The 14,609-nt window shown below is 43.8% G+C and overlaps 1 protein-coding gene across 1 annotated transcript; it reads right to left on the bottom strand.

Moving 5' to 3' along the window:
* Positions 1-5,048: 5,048 nt before the first annotated feature.
* Positions 5,049-14,296, bottom strand: LOC106584667 (tripartite motif-containing protein 16). The gene is made up of 6 exons (XM_014170167.2): positions 13,675-14,296; positions 11,335-11,430; positions 6,617-6,841; positions 6,378-6,537; positions 6,193-6,252; positions 5,049-5,956 (listed from the first exon to the last, which is right to left on the bottom strand). The coding sequence occupies exons 1-6, from the start codon at positions 14,269-14,271 to the stop codon at positions 5,445-5,447; spliced, it is 1,650 nt and encodes a 549-aa protein (XP_014025642.2). The 5' UTR covers positions 14,272-14,296; the 3' UTR covers positions 5,049-5,444.
* Positions 14,297-14,609: the final 313 nt, after the last annotated feature.

Below are 14,609 nucleotides of genomic sequence, written 5' to 3'. Positions count from 1 at the left end.
CTCTCTCTGATGAACTGACCCTGAACACAGGGGCACCCCAGGGGTGTGTCCTCTCTCTGATGAACTGACCCTGAACACAGGGGCACCCCAGGGGTGTGTCCTCTCTCTGATGAACTGACCCTGAACACAGGGGCACCCCAGGGGTGTGTCCTCTCTCTGATGAACTGACCCTGAACACAGGGGCACCCCAGGGGTGTGTCCTCTCTCTGATGAACTGACTCTGAACACAGGGGATCCCCAGGGATGTGTACTTTCTCCGTTGTTGTTCTCTATCTACACTAATGAGATGAAGATCCAAGAAAACATTGTGAGCCTTTTAAAGTACGTGGATGACATGGCTCTTCAACAATGGTGCTGGTTAAGTGCCCTCCTCATCAATGTGGAAAAGACAAAGGAACTGATCATCAATGGCAACAACTTGCAAATGTCCCAACCACTCTCTCTGAATGACCAACCAGTGGAGGTGGTTGAGTGTTCAAATACCTAGGAACACAAATTGATAACAAGCTGAGTTATACTGTATTTTATTAAAAGCAAACCAACTGCTGTTTTTAATCAGGAAATTGAAGGGGTTTGGGGTAACATGATGGACTGACTGGTTTAAATGCGATGATGTATTAATGTCCTCTATGTTGTTAGTCTGTAACATGATGGACTGACTGGTTTAAATGTGATGATGTATTAATGTCCTCTATGTTGAACCTCACAAAGTAGTCGGTCTATGAAGGAACAATATAGTTTCTCAGGCTATTCTGACTATCAGGGAGGGATTCAACAGTCTTAGACACGGGGTTCATAAAATGTGTTTTATTTAATCAGATACTTTTTCATACAGTAGATGAACTGTTATGGTTTATGATGTCAATCAGTTTATATCGTGGTTTATGGGGACCCACCTTTCCCATGGTCCTATCAATGAAATGTCATGTTTTATGTAGAAGCCCCATCTGACTTCTGATTGGTTCATAGGATCATACTGAAGTAACATGCCTGGAAGCAAATGAGTTGATATAATTGTCCTCACTCCTCTAGAGGAGGGCTGGATGGAAGACAGCTTCAACCTGAAAACCAACACATATTGTCCACGTACCCTCTCAGCTTGTACAACACAATTAACACAACCGTTGTGTCAAATGCTTTGTATATCAGTGGTACAACCTGAGTGAGTACAGCGTCATTAACCTCTATGGGCTAGGTGGGACGCATGCGTCCCACCCGTGGTGCACTCCATCAACAGCAGGTGCATTTCAAGAGCGGCAAATTTGAATCCAAATAAATGTCAAAATTCAAATTTTTCAAACATAAAATTTTACACCCTTTGAAAGATAAACATCTCCTTAATCTAACCACGTTTTACGATTTCAAAAAGGTTTTACGGCGAAAGCATAAATTTAGAGTATGTTAGGACAGTACATTTACAAGAGTTGTGTGTAATGTTGTGCCAATTCAAAGACAGGCGTCACCAAAACCATAAAATCAGCTAAAATTATGCACTAACCTTTTACAATCTCCAACAGATGACACTCCTAGGACATTGTGTTAGAACTAAAAATGCATGCATTGTCTATCAAGTTCATATTTATATCCAAAAACAGCGTTTTACTGTGGCGTTGATGTTCAGGAAATCGTTTCCCTCCAATAACCGGCATTCAAGTCAGCACCACAAATTAAATAATTAAAATTAGAAAACATTGGTAAAATATTATATTGTCATTTAAAGAATTATAGATTTACATCTCTTGAACGCAATCAACTTGCCAGATTTAAAAATAACCTTACTGGGAAATCACACTTTGCAATAATCTGAGCACTGCGCCCAGAAAAATACGCGTTGCGATACAGACTAGCCGCCATGTTGGGGAGATCTAAAATCGAAAATACTATGTAAATAATCCATTACCTTTGATTCTCTTCATCAGATGTCACTTCCAGGTATCACAGGTCCATAACGAATGTAGTTTTGTTCAAAAAAGCTCATCATTTATGTCCAAAAATCTCCGTCTTGTTAGCACATGATCTAAGCCCGCCGGACTTCACTTCATGATCGAGGAGGAAAAAAATGATTTACGTTCGTTCAAACATGTCAAACGTTGTATAGCATAAGTCATTAGGGCCTTTTTTAACCAGAACATGAATAATATTCAAGGTGGACGAATGCATTCTCTTTTATAACGTATTGGAACGAGGGTACCCAACATGAACTCGCGCGCCAGGTGTCTAATGGGCCATCATCGTTCCATGGCTCTTGTTCGGTCAGATCTCCCTCCAGAAGACTCAAAACACTTTGTAAAGGCTGGTGACATCTAGTGGAAGCAATAGGAAGTGCCAAAATATTCCTCAGCCCCTGTGTTTTTCAATGGCATAGGTTTAAAGGTAATACAACACATCAGGTATCCACTTCCTGTCAGAAAATGTCTCAGGTTTTGCCTGCCAAATGAGTTCTGTTATACTCACAGACACCATTCAAACAGTTTTAGAAACTTTAGGGTGTTTTCCATCCATATATAATAAGTATATGCATATTCTAGTTACTGGGTAGGATTAGTAACCAGATTAAATCGGGTACATTTTTTTATCCAGCCGTGCAAATACTGCCCCCTAGCCCTAACAGGTTTTAAGGGAAAACAGACACTGAGTATTCAAGCTATAATTACAATAAACTGGAGATTTAGAAAGTCATATTGGTTGGTGGTGACATATGACTTACTTCTCTTTTACTTCCTAATGGAGCAGAGGATTTCAGCAACATTGAGGGTTCAGCCCACAGGGTCATGGAGACAGGTGACACATGCTGCCCCACCACCACAGTGTACAGTCAGGTCCAGAATTATTGGCACCCTTGATAAAGATGTCCTCAACATCATCATGAACTTTACCCAGCACCAGGACATTTTAGGCAGAAACCATGATACAGCAGATACACATCAGCACACTGAACCCTCAACTACTGATTGAGAGAAGGAGGATCTTGGTGAGGAGATAGTGGTCTGTTCTCATGCCTGATGACCTTGGTGAGTAGATAGTGGTTTGTTCTCATGCCTGATGACCTTGGTGAGGAGATAGTGGTCTGTTCTCATGCCTGATGACCTTGGTGAGGAGATAGTGGTCTGTTCTCATGCCTGATGACCTTGGTGAGGAGATAGTGGTCTGGTCTCATGCCTGATGACCTTGGTGAGGAGATAGTGGTCTGTTCTCATGCCTGATGACCTTGGTGAGGAGATAGTGGTCTGTTCTCATGCCTGATGACCTTGGTGATGAGATAGTGGTCTGTTCTCATGTCTGAGGACCTTGGTGAGGAGATAGTGGTCTGTTCTCATCCCTGATGACCTTGGTGAGGAGATAGTGGTCTGTTCTCATGTCTGAGGACCTTGGTGAGGCGATAGTGGTCTGTTCTGAATGACCTGACAGAGCTCGCAACTGTTTCACTCTTTATTGGGGATCCAGATGCCCCTATTGGAGATGATAGTGTCTACTGCTATTTCCCTATTGGAGATGATAGTGTCTACTGCTATTTCCCTATTGGAGATGATAGTGTCTACTGTTATTTTCCTATTGGAGATGATAGTGTCTACTGCTATTTCCCTATTGGAGATGATAGTGTCTACTGTTATTTCCCTATTAGAAATGATAGTGTCTACTGCTATTTCCCTATTGGAGATGATAGTGTCTACTGTTATTTCCCTATTGGAGATGATAGTGTCTACTGTTATTTCCCTATTGGAGATGATAGTGTCTACTGCTATTTCCCTATTGGAGATGATAGTGTCTACTGTTGTTTCCCTATTGGAGATGATAGTGTCTACTGTTATTTTTATATATATTATGTCTGGTGATGCCTATGGTTTCCATGGCATCAAAGGGGGAATTGTGGTGACAGAATTTGGGGTGGGCTGTTGTAACATCTCAAGGGATATGTTCTGTGTTGGACTGTGATGTTCTGTCTTTCATAGACTCCTGTTATGTCTGCACCACTGACACAAGGCCATAGTGTTCTGGAACTGTTGCTGTATAAACAACTGTTGTGTAACAATATGATTGTTTCATCACCTCCCACTATATCAGAGACATGGAACCATTTAATCATCAAGTTCTAACTGTGAAATCAGAGGTAGAGCTCCCTGCAGCTGCTTGTATTAAGGATTGTTCTATTATACAGTTAAATAGTCTCAGCCTTCATCTTTGGGTCAAATGTTTCACTACTTAGGGAAGAGGGAACCATTTAGAACAGAGACAGTAATTCCCATGAACATCGTTCTCTTCCTCATCTGGATACTTTAACAGCCCTTCACTCCTCCCCTATTCCTCCCCTCCTCCCTTTTCATTCTATTCTATCAGCCACACCACTAGCTCACCTCCACACAATCCATTTACAAGTTAAAGACACACCTTGGAATAAATAACAAAGGAAAACTATTACTAGATGAAGTTTAGTGTTGTATTTTTTATTTCCCATCACCATAAATCATATTTAATCACTGAACAGTAGCAGACCTAACTTCATCTGTTCCTGACTCTGGATAGTGGATTAAAAAGACCATCAATCTCCAATGATATTAAAGTACTATTCTGAACATTACTGATATACTGAGTGGCAAGTCAAGATATCTGCTGGTTTTATTGTTTGGTCAATAGCACCACCTGCTGGACAGGTTTAATGTTGCTGGACTGAGCAGTATGGGAGGACATCTACATTGAACATACTTTTTAGTCCAGGATTAGGATTAATCTGTGTCTGGGAAACCAGTCCATATAGTTTAGTAGAAAGTAAGTGATTCCAGCTTGTAGTGGGCTGACTAGTCCTGAATTGTCCTTTTGTTCCTGGACCATTTTCCATGCAGCTCCAGGTGACAGAGAACACATCAATTAGGGCCGAGCCAACAAGCTGTTCAATGATACTGAGGAGAATTACATAGAGACAGAGAACCAACTGAGAAAACATATCAATGGTTCTGAATGACAACCAATATACATCAACACCATACATCATGATTCATGGAAATGTACAAGATTAAAACATTGTATTTTAACGTATAAAATCTCTGAAGAAATTCAGTCAGAAAAACACTGTATTTGATAAAAATAAGTACATTACATTTTAATTCAACTATAAAGTCAGACAAATTATTGTACAGAAAAACAGACCATTATATCTGGGGACCATCACCACCAGCATGACTAGTATCTATGTGGACCCTACTACAGTTTAACCAGCTCAGCTTTAGACTACACCAGCATGACTAGTATCTATGTGGACCCTACTACAGTTTAACCAGCTCAGCTATAGACTACACCAGCATGACTAGTATCTATGTGGACCCTGCTACAGTTTAGCCAGTTCAGCTTTAGACTACACCAGCATGACTAGTATCTATGTGGACCCTACTACAGTTTAACCAGCTCAGCTATAGACTACACCAGCATGACTAGTATCTATGTGGACCCTACTACAGTTTAACCAGCTCAGCAGTACCAGAGAGCCAAAACCCAGGATAGAGAGGCTGAGTGAATGTGGTCTGGACTCTGTGGAGGAGGGTCATTGTGTCAGAGACACTGTAGAAGGACAGAGTACCTGCCTTGTGATCCAGGTACACTCCTACTCTGGAGGACTGAGGGCCTGATACTTTAGTCTCAACATTATAGTGTCTGAAATAATAACCATCACTAGAAAACAGTAAACTCCAGGACTTGTTATTGAATCCAAATCTATTATCTCTCTCTGTTCTGCTGATGTCTTTATATGAGACTGCTGTAATAACATACACCCCACTCCACTCCACCTCCCAGTAACAGCGTCCAGACAGACCCTCTGTACACAGAACCTGGTAGTTGTTTGTGAATCTGTCTGGATGACCAGGATATGGTTGGACTTGGCGTGTAGTGGTCACCTTTCTGTTCCCTTCATACAGAGAGAGGTGTGTGCCTGCTGTGTTTGGGTCCAGTGTGAGCTGACAGGAATCTGGGAGAAGAGCAGAGCAGAGACCAATGAGGGGAGTTAGAACAATAAGTTAAGTCAGATACTGTATCTACCCTGTCTTTGATTAGAGCACAGCAGAGATCAAATCAGAGAAATATGAGGAGTCAGATAGATACCCAGTCTTTGATTAGATCTACTATTGCTATATTTTTCTAGAGGGATTGTTAGGAGTGTCAGTAAAAAGAGACTGTTAGTTACTTCACAATAAAGAGACTCACATTGTAACAACTGTTCTCTGGTCTTGGGCTCTGGAGGCAGTACAACATCCACTATATTCACTACAGACACACAAACACATTGACAGAGAGAGGGAATGTTATCATCATACCATATTCCACATGTATATGACTAGTAGGGAACTTTCAATGGTCTAAAGTTGATGTTCATATTATTTTCAACACACCTGTAGTGGAGATCTTGGTCCATTCTCCTTTAAGGAAGTCTTCTAGTTTCTCTCTCAGTTCAGACACAATCTTACTCACATCTCCAAAGTACTGAAGAGGACGGACAACGATGCTGGGTAAGTCTGAAGATACACTGATACTGGAGAGAGACTGATAACTCTGGAGACAAGAACAGAATTGTTGAAAGTCTCACATTAAATACATTTTCATACCACATGTAACAAGACAGTTTAGTTACCTGGAGGAAATGGATGTGATCCTCTGTGTGTGAGAGCTGCTCCAGCTCAGTGCTTCTCTTCCTCAGCTCAGCTACCTCCTGCTTCAGTTGCTCCAGGAGTCCTTCAGCTTGATTCACTTGAGCCTTCACTTGGGCTCTGATCAGCTGCTTCACTTCAGAGCTCCTTCTCTCAATGGAGCTGCTCATCTCAGCAAAGATCTGATCACTGACCTCTACTGCAGAGCACTGTTGAGAGAGAGAGAGAAAGCAGGGGGGAAGGGGTGAGACTGACTTGTCATCCTCATTACACTAACACCCCTCCCCCCTCCTTAAATCACACCATACAATCACATTATACAGTACCCAAACACCATCCAGCACCACATTCCAACCGTACATCCAACCCCTCCTCTCCAGCCGTACAGACAGCCCCCCTGAGCCCCCATACCTCCTGAAACATCTCCACACTGTTGATCATTTTGGAAAACTCAAACTCAACCCTAAGCCGTCAACAGTAATGGCATTACCCTGGCAACACAATAAAAACATGATGAACAGTCTGTCATTGCAGAAAACGGACACCCCTCCCCAACTCCCAGGTCAACCTGAGCCAACCAGCTATTGGTGTCCAGGGCTCCATGTAATACCCTCCACTGGACGACCCCTGACCTTTCCAGCACTGGGAGCTTATAGAGCACCCTCCACCTATACCCTGCCATGCTCTCAGCCCCCACAACCCCCTGCCACTGATGCACCTTCACTCCCGCTAAGCTCCTGATGTGTTTAACCTTGACACTGAGGGTGTACAGCTCCTCTGAAAACTCCCCAAGGCTCAGAGTGTTAAAAGTCAGTAAGTCCTCTGGACTCTCCTGCCAGTCCCCAGTCTCTGCTGTCACTTGCAGTGGTGGAAATGGTGGTGGCCCCTCCTCAGGCTGCTCCAGCCCCCTCCTCACTGGTTCAGGCAGAGCCTCCTGGACCTCCCCCATGACTCTCTCCAGCAGCCTAAGAGACGTCAGTCCCGCCTGCTGTGCCAACTCTCCCCCACCGCCCGACCAGAAAATATTCACTAAGTTGCTCTGCAGGTCCACAAGCAGACCACCAGGGGGGTGAGAATGGCCAGTTTCTGCCTTAGGGAGGATGCTGCCAAGTTGTTGATGATCAGCACCCTCCCTCTGTATGACACTTGGGAGAGGAGCCACCTCCACTTCATCAGCCTCGACACCACCACTTGTGACACTCCTTCCCAGTTCTTCCTAACCCACCACTCCGAGCCCAGAGACACACCAAGCATCTAGAGCCACTCACAGCCCCACTGCAACCCCCCTGGAAGCTGCGGAGGTGCCCTGTCCCTCCATGCCCCACATAACAGAGCCTCACTCTGCCCCAGTTTACCTAAGCAGAAGACGCCCCCTCGTACACCCTCAAACTATTCTCCAGGGCCCGTAGGTCCTGCTCATCCCTAACCAACATAGACGTCATCAGTGTATGCTGACACTCCACAGCCCGCTGCCTCATCTCCCCACAACAGAAGTTACCCACCTCATCTCCCCACAACAGAAGTTACCCACCCATCAGGCTCCCCTCTTGTCCCCCCATCCTCCTCCATGAGCAAAGCACATTCCTTCTCTGTGTACCCCCCTGGACTTCCCCCCTGATCAGTGCCTCTTCCCCAATGACAGGCAATGTTTCCTGGGATGAGCCCACCAAGCCTTTACCCACTGGAGTCTCCGTTACTACAGCAACCTGCGTCTGCTCATGTTGCCCAGCTGCAAACCGCCTCACTTCCACCAGCCCTCGCCCCTCCCCCAGTCTTTCTCTGCAGCCTGAGCACCACCACTTGGCCCTGCTCTACTCTTCTCCCTCCTGGTACTCCCTCCAGTAGCCTGCCCCGTATCAGAGCTAGACCCAGCCTCTGCCCCGAGTCCTAGCCCCCGCTGCCGGCTGGCCACACTTCTCTGCACTAGCATTAAAACTCCCTCTCTCTGGATCTTATGCAAACTTCTTTTGCCCCAACTCCACACACTCAAAACACAGCAAACTACACTACACAACCAAACATTTGTGGACACCTGCTCTTTGAAGATTTCATTCCATATTCATGGTCATTAATATGGAGTTGGTCCCCCCCTTTGCTGTGTCGGGTCGCGTCAATTCGAATCTGGTATTAGGATATAAACAAACCATGCAACTTAGTTTTGCAATGATTATTTAATTAATCTTTAAGTAAATAGAATGATAGTACAAATGGAAAATATGATGTTCATATATACGGTCTCTCTGTAACACCACGCAGGGCAGACAGAGAGCTGAAATGTCATCACAAGTTCTTCTTTAAATACTTCTTGACAGACGTAGTTCCCACTCCTTGCTGGTCCTGTCAGAGTAGAGACTGGGTGTGGTTTAGACTTACTCCAGCCTATCGTTGGCGTGCAGGTTGGTCCCAACCTCGTGACGCATCACATGTTGCCTGGCGTTGGATCTTATCTTCTTAGTGTATACTCAAGAGTCAGCAACCACTCAATTTCCAGTGATTTACTTATACTGTTGTTTCTCCACTCTACCTGTTCCTCACATGCTCCCCTTGTGATGGGTTTCACAACCTCCTATCACTAAGTCAGCTGCCTACACCTTGTTACATAATGCACAGTTCTCTAAAACCCCTACATTGCACCCATTATCTTGTTATTGCTGTTGTTCAGCAAAAAGCTCTTGCAAAACCCTGTTTTAAAGCATCATCATTCTGTCCACATGACCCACCATCACGAGACACTTTCTCTAACATATAGCAGTATTCAATTATCTATAGTTTATATACTTAATATTGTGGCATAGCTTCTCTGTTATTTTATATAGGTTATGCTAACAAATAGTTGGTTAAACCCTAACAGCTGCCGATTCAGTAGTCTCTACTACGTTAGGCGAGCTGGAGACACGGCAATTCAGACAGCCAGCGGGCCGGGGCAAATGGGCCTCCGGCGACATCGCAACAGAAGAACCTGTTAAAACCACTTTGGATGATTACGTCGGCAGACCAGTTGTGATGGATCGGCGGGGCTCCGTGTAAAGGGTCCAGGCCAATTGGCAAAATAGGTAAAAGATACCAAAAACAAGTTAGTCCCATCAACGTAAGCTAAATATGATGTGGCTGTCTATGGTTCTGATTTGTGTGTGTGTGTAAGCGTGATCGTGCAAGTACAAAAATATGTTGACTCACTGTACTTGTAGAGAAACACCAACGCCATCCTCCTCTCTTTCATGTTGACAAAACGGTCTATCACTCTGTCATCAGTACACGCTTTTATTTGTTGTCCTTGGCTACCTGGCTAAAATGCTCGCTAGCCTAACTTCAATTCATGGGCAATGTTAGCTAGCTAGTTAACATTAGCCTTCTACATCTAGCTACATATTGAACTTCCATCCTCTCAGGCCAGGGGCACAGCAATGTATGAATTAAAGGATGGATCAGAATTGCCGTTATAATCATTGGCCGGTATGGAGAATTAAGTATCTCCATCCATGACTAATTTAGGAAAGGGCCAATTTTAGCTAGTTAGCTAGCCACCGGAGGACAACAACATAACGAGATGCAACAATTGAAGTAGTTTCAGTCCATGACGTCTGCTCTCAATGCGATTCGATAGGAGTGACACCAAATTCCAAAGTGGCTTCCCTTGACACTTTTTGGTGCGCCAGGTCCATTCATATTTGAACTCGCTCAATTTAGCTCAAAGCTGATTGGTAACATGGGCAACTCTACAGTTGACACACACAACTTTATCCACCAAAACTACACAATCCTCTATCCCATGACCTCCTGCACACTTCCCACATCTTGGAATCTCCCTCCTACAAACTGCTGCAACATGACCATAAACGTTGCACCTGAAACAGCTCAGTGGATTCAACACAAAGACTCTAACAGGATAACTGATATTTCCTAACATGACTTTGTCAGGTAAAGACTCAAAACTCAAAAGAACTGACAGTGACTCCTCTGTTTCACCATTTTCACCACCGGGTCTGTGTTGTACCAAACGGCAGGCAGCACAAACACCAGGAATCTTCCATTTCAATTGCTCCACCTCCACATTTAACACTCCCACCAGATTCTTCTTTATCATGTCCATTGATGCCAGGCTCTGGTTCTGAGCTCTTCACCACACCTTCTACCTCACTTAACTCTCCTCATTCATTTCCATTTCACCTCCAGAACTCAGTCTGGTGCACAGCTCACTCTGTTTGATCTTGAATTATAACATTTGAAATGTCTCTATTCCTTTGAAACTTTTGTCAGTGTAATGTTTACTCTTCATTTCTGATTGTTTATTTCACTTTAGTTAATTATCTATTTCACTTGCTTTGGCAATGTAAACATATATTTCCCATGCCAATAAAACCCATTTGAGAGAGAGAGAGAGAGCTCCATGTTCATGTATAGGGGACATGAGTCAATCATGGTTACTCATGGTTATGAGATGAGGTAGCCCCGCCTGCTACTTCTAAATCAGTGTCGGCCCAATAGGGAACGTCCTCTTGATGTAACAGTCAATATGTTGGTTTCTACTGCAGTACACCTGGGTTCATATCCCATCAGTTACATTAAGCATTATATTCTCTGAAAGAGGTCCAGACAGCCTGTTCCCATCAGTGGGGTCAGTGGGATTGGATAGGGGCCACTCTCTCTCTCTCTCTCTGACTGCAGGTGAAATGGTGTGTCTCCTCTGGTCAACAATACTCACCTTGAGAGACTCCACAGCCTGTTGGAGCTCCTTCTGCTCCTTCTCTCTCTCCTGGACTCTCTGCTGGACCTTCTGCTGACTCATCCCCAGCTGCCTCTGTGGAGAATCACTCTTTAATGAGCTATTGTGATAGAAAAATGACATACTTACCTGATTTATTTGATATTAATAGTAAACAAATATATTTTTATCTAAGAGTAAGACTGGCCTGCTAAGGCTGAGTTTTATGTTTTCCAACCTTTCTTCCTGCAGCTAGGCTGGGTTTTACTAGAGATAGTCTGGGTGTAGAGGACATGGGTTTTACTAGAGATAGTCTGGGTGTAGAGGACATGGGTTTTAATAGAGATAGTCTGGGTGTAGAGGACATGGGTTTTACTAGAGATAGTCTGGGTGTAGAGGACAAGGTTTTAATAGAGATAGTCTGGGTGTAGAGGACATGGGTTTTTACTAGAGATAGTGGCCTGCTAAGGCTGAGTTTTATTTTTTCCTCTCTTTCTTCCTGCAGCTAGTCTGGGTTTTACTAGAGATCGTCTGGGTGTAGAGGACATGGGTTTTACTAGAGATCGTCTGGGTGTAGAGGACATGGGTTTTAATAGAGATAGTCTGGGTGTAGAGGACATGGGTTTTAATAGAGATAGTCTGGGTGTAGAGGACATGGGTTTTTACTAGAGATAGTCTGGGTGTAGAGGACATGGGTTAAATAGAGATAGTCTGGGTGTAGAGGACATGGGTTTTTACTAGAGATAGTCTGGGTGTAGAGGACATGGGTTTTAATAGAGATAGTCTGGGTGTTGAGGACATGGGTTTTACTAAAGATAGTCTGTGTGTAGAGGACATGGGTTTTAATAGAGATAGTCTGGGTGTAGAGGACATGGGTTTTAATAGAGATAGTCTGGGTGAAGAGGACATGGGTTTTACTAAAGATAGTCTGGGTGTAGAGGACATGGGTTTTAATAGAGATAGTCTGGGTGTAGAGGACATGGGTTTTGCTAGAGATAGTCTGGGTGTAGAGGACATGGGTTTTGCTAGAGATAGTCTGGGTGTAGAGGACATGGGATTTAATAGATATAGTCTGGGTGTAGAGGACATGGGTTTTACTAGAGATAGTCTGGGTGTAGAGGACATGGGTTTTACTAGAGATAGTCTGGGTGTAGAGGACATGGGTTTTAATAGAGATAGTCTGGGTGTAGAGGACATGGGTTTTAATAGAGATAGTCTGGGTGTAGAGGACATGGGTTTTAATAGAGATAGTCTGGGTGTAGAGGACATGGGTTTTAATAGAGATAGTCTGGGTGTAGAGGACATGGGTTTTAATAGAGATAGTCTGGGTGTAGAGGACATGGGTTGTAATAGAGATAGTCTGGGTGTAGAGGACATGGGTTTTACTAGAGATAGTCTGGGTGTAGAGGACATGGGTTTTCATAGAGATAGTCAGGGTGTAGAGGACATGGGTTTTAATAGAGATAGCTTGAAGCTGACAATTGACTGATGTCTCTGTGAAAAACCAAACAGACACATTCCAGTCTATGATTAGTGATGCATGTGAGACAACTGTCTCCGGTCTGACTGAGCCTGCATTCTATAGATAAGATTATGTGTGTGACTCGAGATGGAGATAGCCTGAAGGAATAGAACAAACAGTTCAGTGTTTGTGGTCATCCTTGCATCTGGTAAACTCAGCCTGAAGGAGTAGAATACCCCCCACCCCGTGTAGATAAACGTCAGGATGAACACAGGGTGGGTTAAAGTGTCTGCATGGGGGGCAGCCATGGTATATAAAGACTCGGTATTCTCTGTATGATTCAAGCACTCGGTCCGACAGTCAAGACTGTTGGATTGACAGCTTCATTATTGCAATACTTAATCAATATTAAATAAAGACGGTAGTTTGAAGAAATGACCGAGTCTCTCTCAGTACTGAATTCCAATGACACTATCAAGCTTTATTTGTCCAGTAGATCAATAGTATAGTCATGTGACATAGGGCCCATAGAGAGGCAGGTCTACAATCTTGATGGTCCCTTTACAATATCATACTGATTTCTTGCTATGTGAATGATTATAGTTTTAACAGTCGGTGTACATGTATCAAGGAGTTGAGACTGAACTTTGGACTCATTAAAGGCCATTCAGAATGATAATAGTGTTTGACTTTAGAAAATGGTGATACATTTGGAGAATCTGGGTTAACATATCTATATAATCAAGGTTTGTGTTCATATTTGTTCTGCCGTGGATCAATTTCATTTGAATGATCTCATATTCAAACAGCCTTAGTTCCTACTGTATCTTTAATTCTTTGTTTATCAGACAGTCACCAACAAGTTGTTCTGGTCTTACCTGTTTCTCAGTCCTCTCTGCTGCAGCTGACACTGTATCATGGCCTTTATGTTCATCCATTGTACACTGATGACAGATACACTGCTGATCGGTACGACAGTAAACCTCCAGCAGTTTGTCATGATGAGAGCAGATCTTCTCCTGTAGTTGTGCGGTGGCTTTGTCCAGCTTGTGCTTCTTGAAAGCAGGAGATTCATAGTGAGGTTGGAGGTGGGTTTCACAGTAAGAGGCCAGACATGCCAGACAGGACATGAGGGCTTTCTGCTTTCTGGTCCCAGTGCAGACATCACACGCCACATCTCCAGGTCCAGCATAGCACAGAGCAGGAGGGGGAGCAGCCTGGAGTCCTGTCTTCTTCAATTTCTCCACCAGCTCAGCCAACATGTTATTTTTCCTCAGAACAGGCCTTGGAATGAAGGTCTCTCTGCACTGAGGACAGCTATAGACCCCTTTCAGAACATCCTGATCCCAGCAGTCCTCAATACAGCTCCTACAGTAACTGTGTCCACAGGTAGTAGTGACCGGCTCCTTCAGTAGATCCAGACAGACAGAACAACAGAAATGGTCCTGGTCCAGCAGAACTCCCTGTTGAGCCATTTGGATGGTTGTTCACTCTCACACAGACAGATGAGACAGAGACTCAGATCAGTTTTGTTTCCTCAGAAGAGAGTTTGTAGGAGGGGGAGGGACTTCCTGATTCTGCCTGAGGTGTGGGGTTAGAGGGAGTTAGAGAGAGAGGGGTTAGAGAGGGAGGGGTTAGAGGGACTTAGAGAGACACAAACACAAACAGACCCCACAGAGCCCCAGGACAGCAACATAATTTGACCCAACCAAATCATGAGAAAACAAAAAGATTACTTGACACATTGGAAAGAATTAACAAAAAAACAGAGAGAACTAGAATACTATTTGGCCCTAAACAGAGAGTACACAGT

This window comes from Salmo salar, chromosome ssa23 (genome assembly GCF_905237065.1).
Source record: "Salmo salar chromosome ssa23, Ssal_v3.1, whole genome shotgun sequence".
NCBI classification, from domain to species: Eukaryota; Metazoa; Chordata; class Actinopteri; order Salmoniformes; family Salmonidae; genus Salmo; species Salmo salar.
The sequence above is the reverse complement of the archived record's forward strand: the minus strand, read 5'-3'. Positions and strand labels throughout refer to the sequence as shown.

Coding starts and splice junctions, on each gene's coding strand:
- LOC106584667 (XM_014170167.2), bottom strand. CDS start 14,271: ATGGCTCAACAGGGAGTTCTGCTGGACCAGGACCATTTCTGTTGTTCT. Junction 11,431..13,674: donor CAGAGAGGACTGAGAAACAG/GTAAGACCAGAA, acceptor GATTCTCCACAG/AGGCAGCTGGGGATGAGTCA. Junction 6,842..11,334: donor AGGCTGTGGAGTCTCTCAAG/GTGAGTATTGTT, acceptor CTCTCTCAACAG/TGCTCTGCAGTAGAGGTCAG.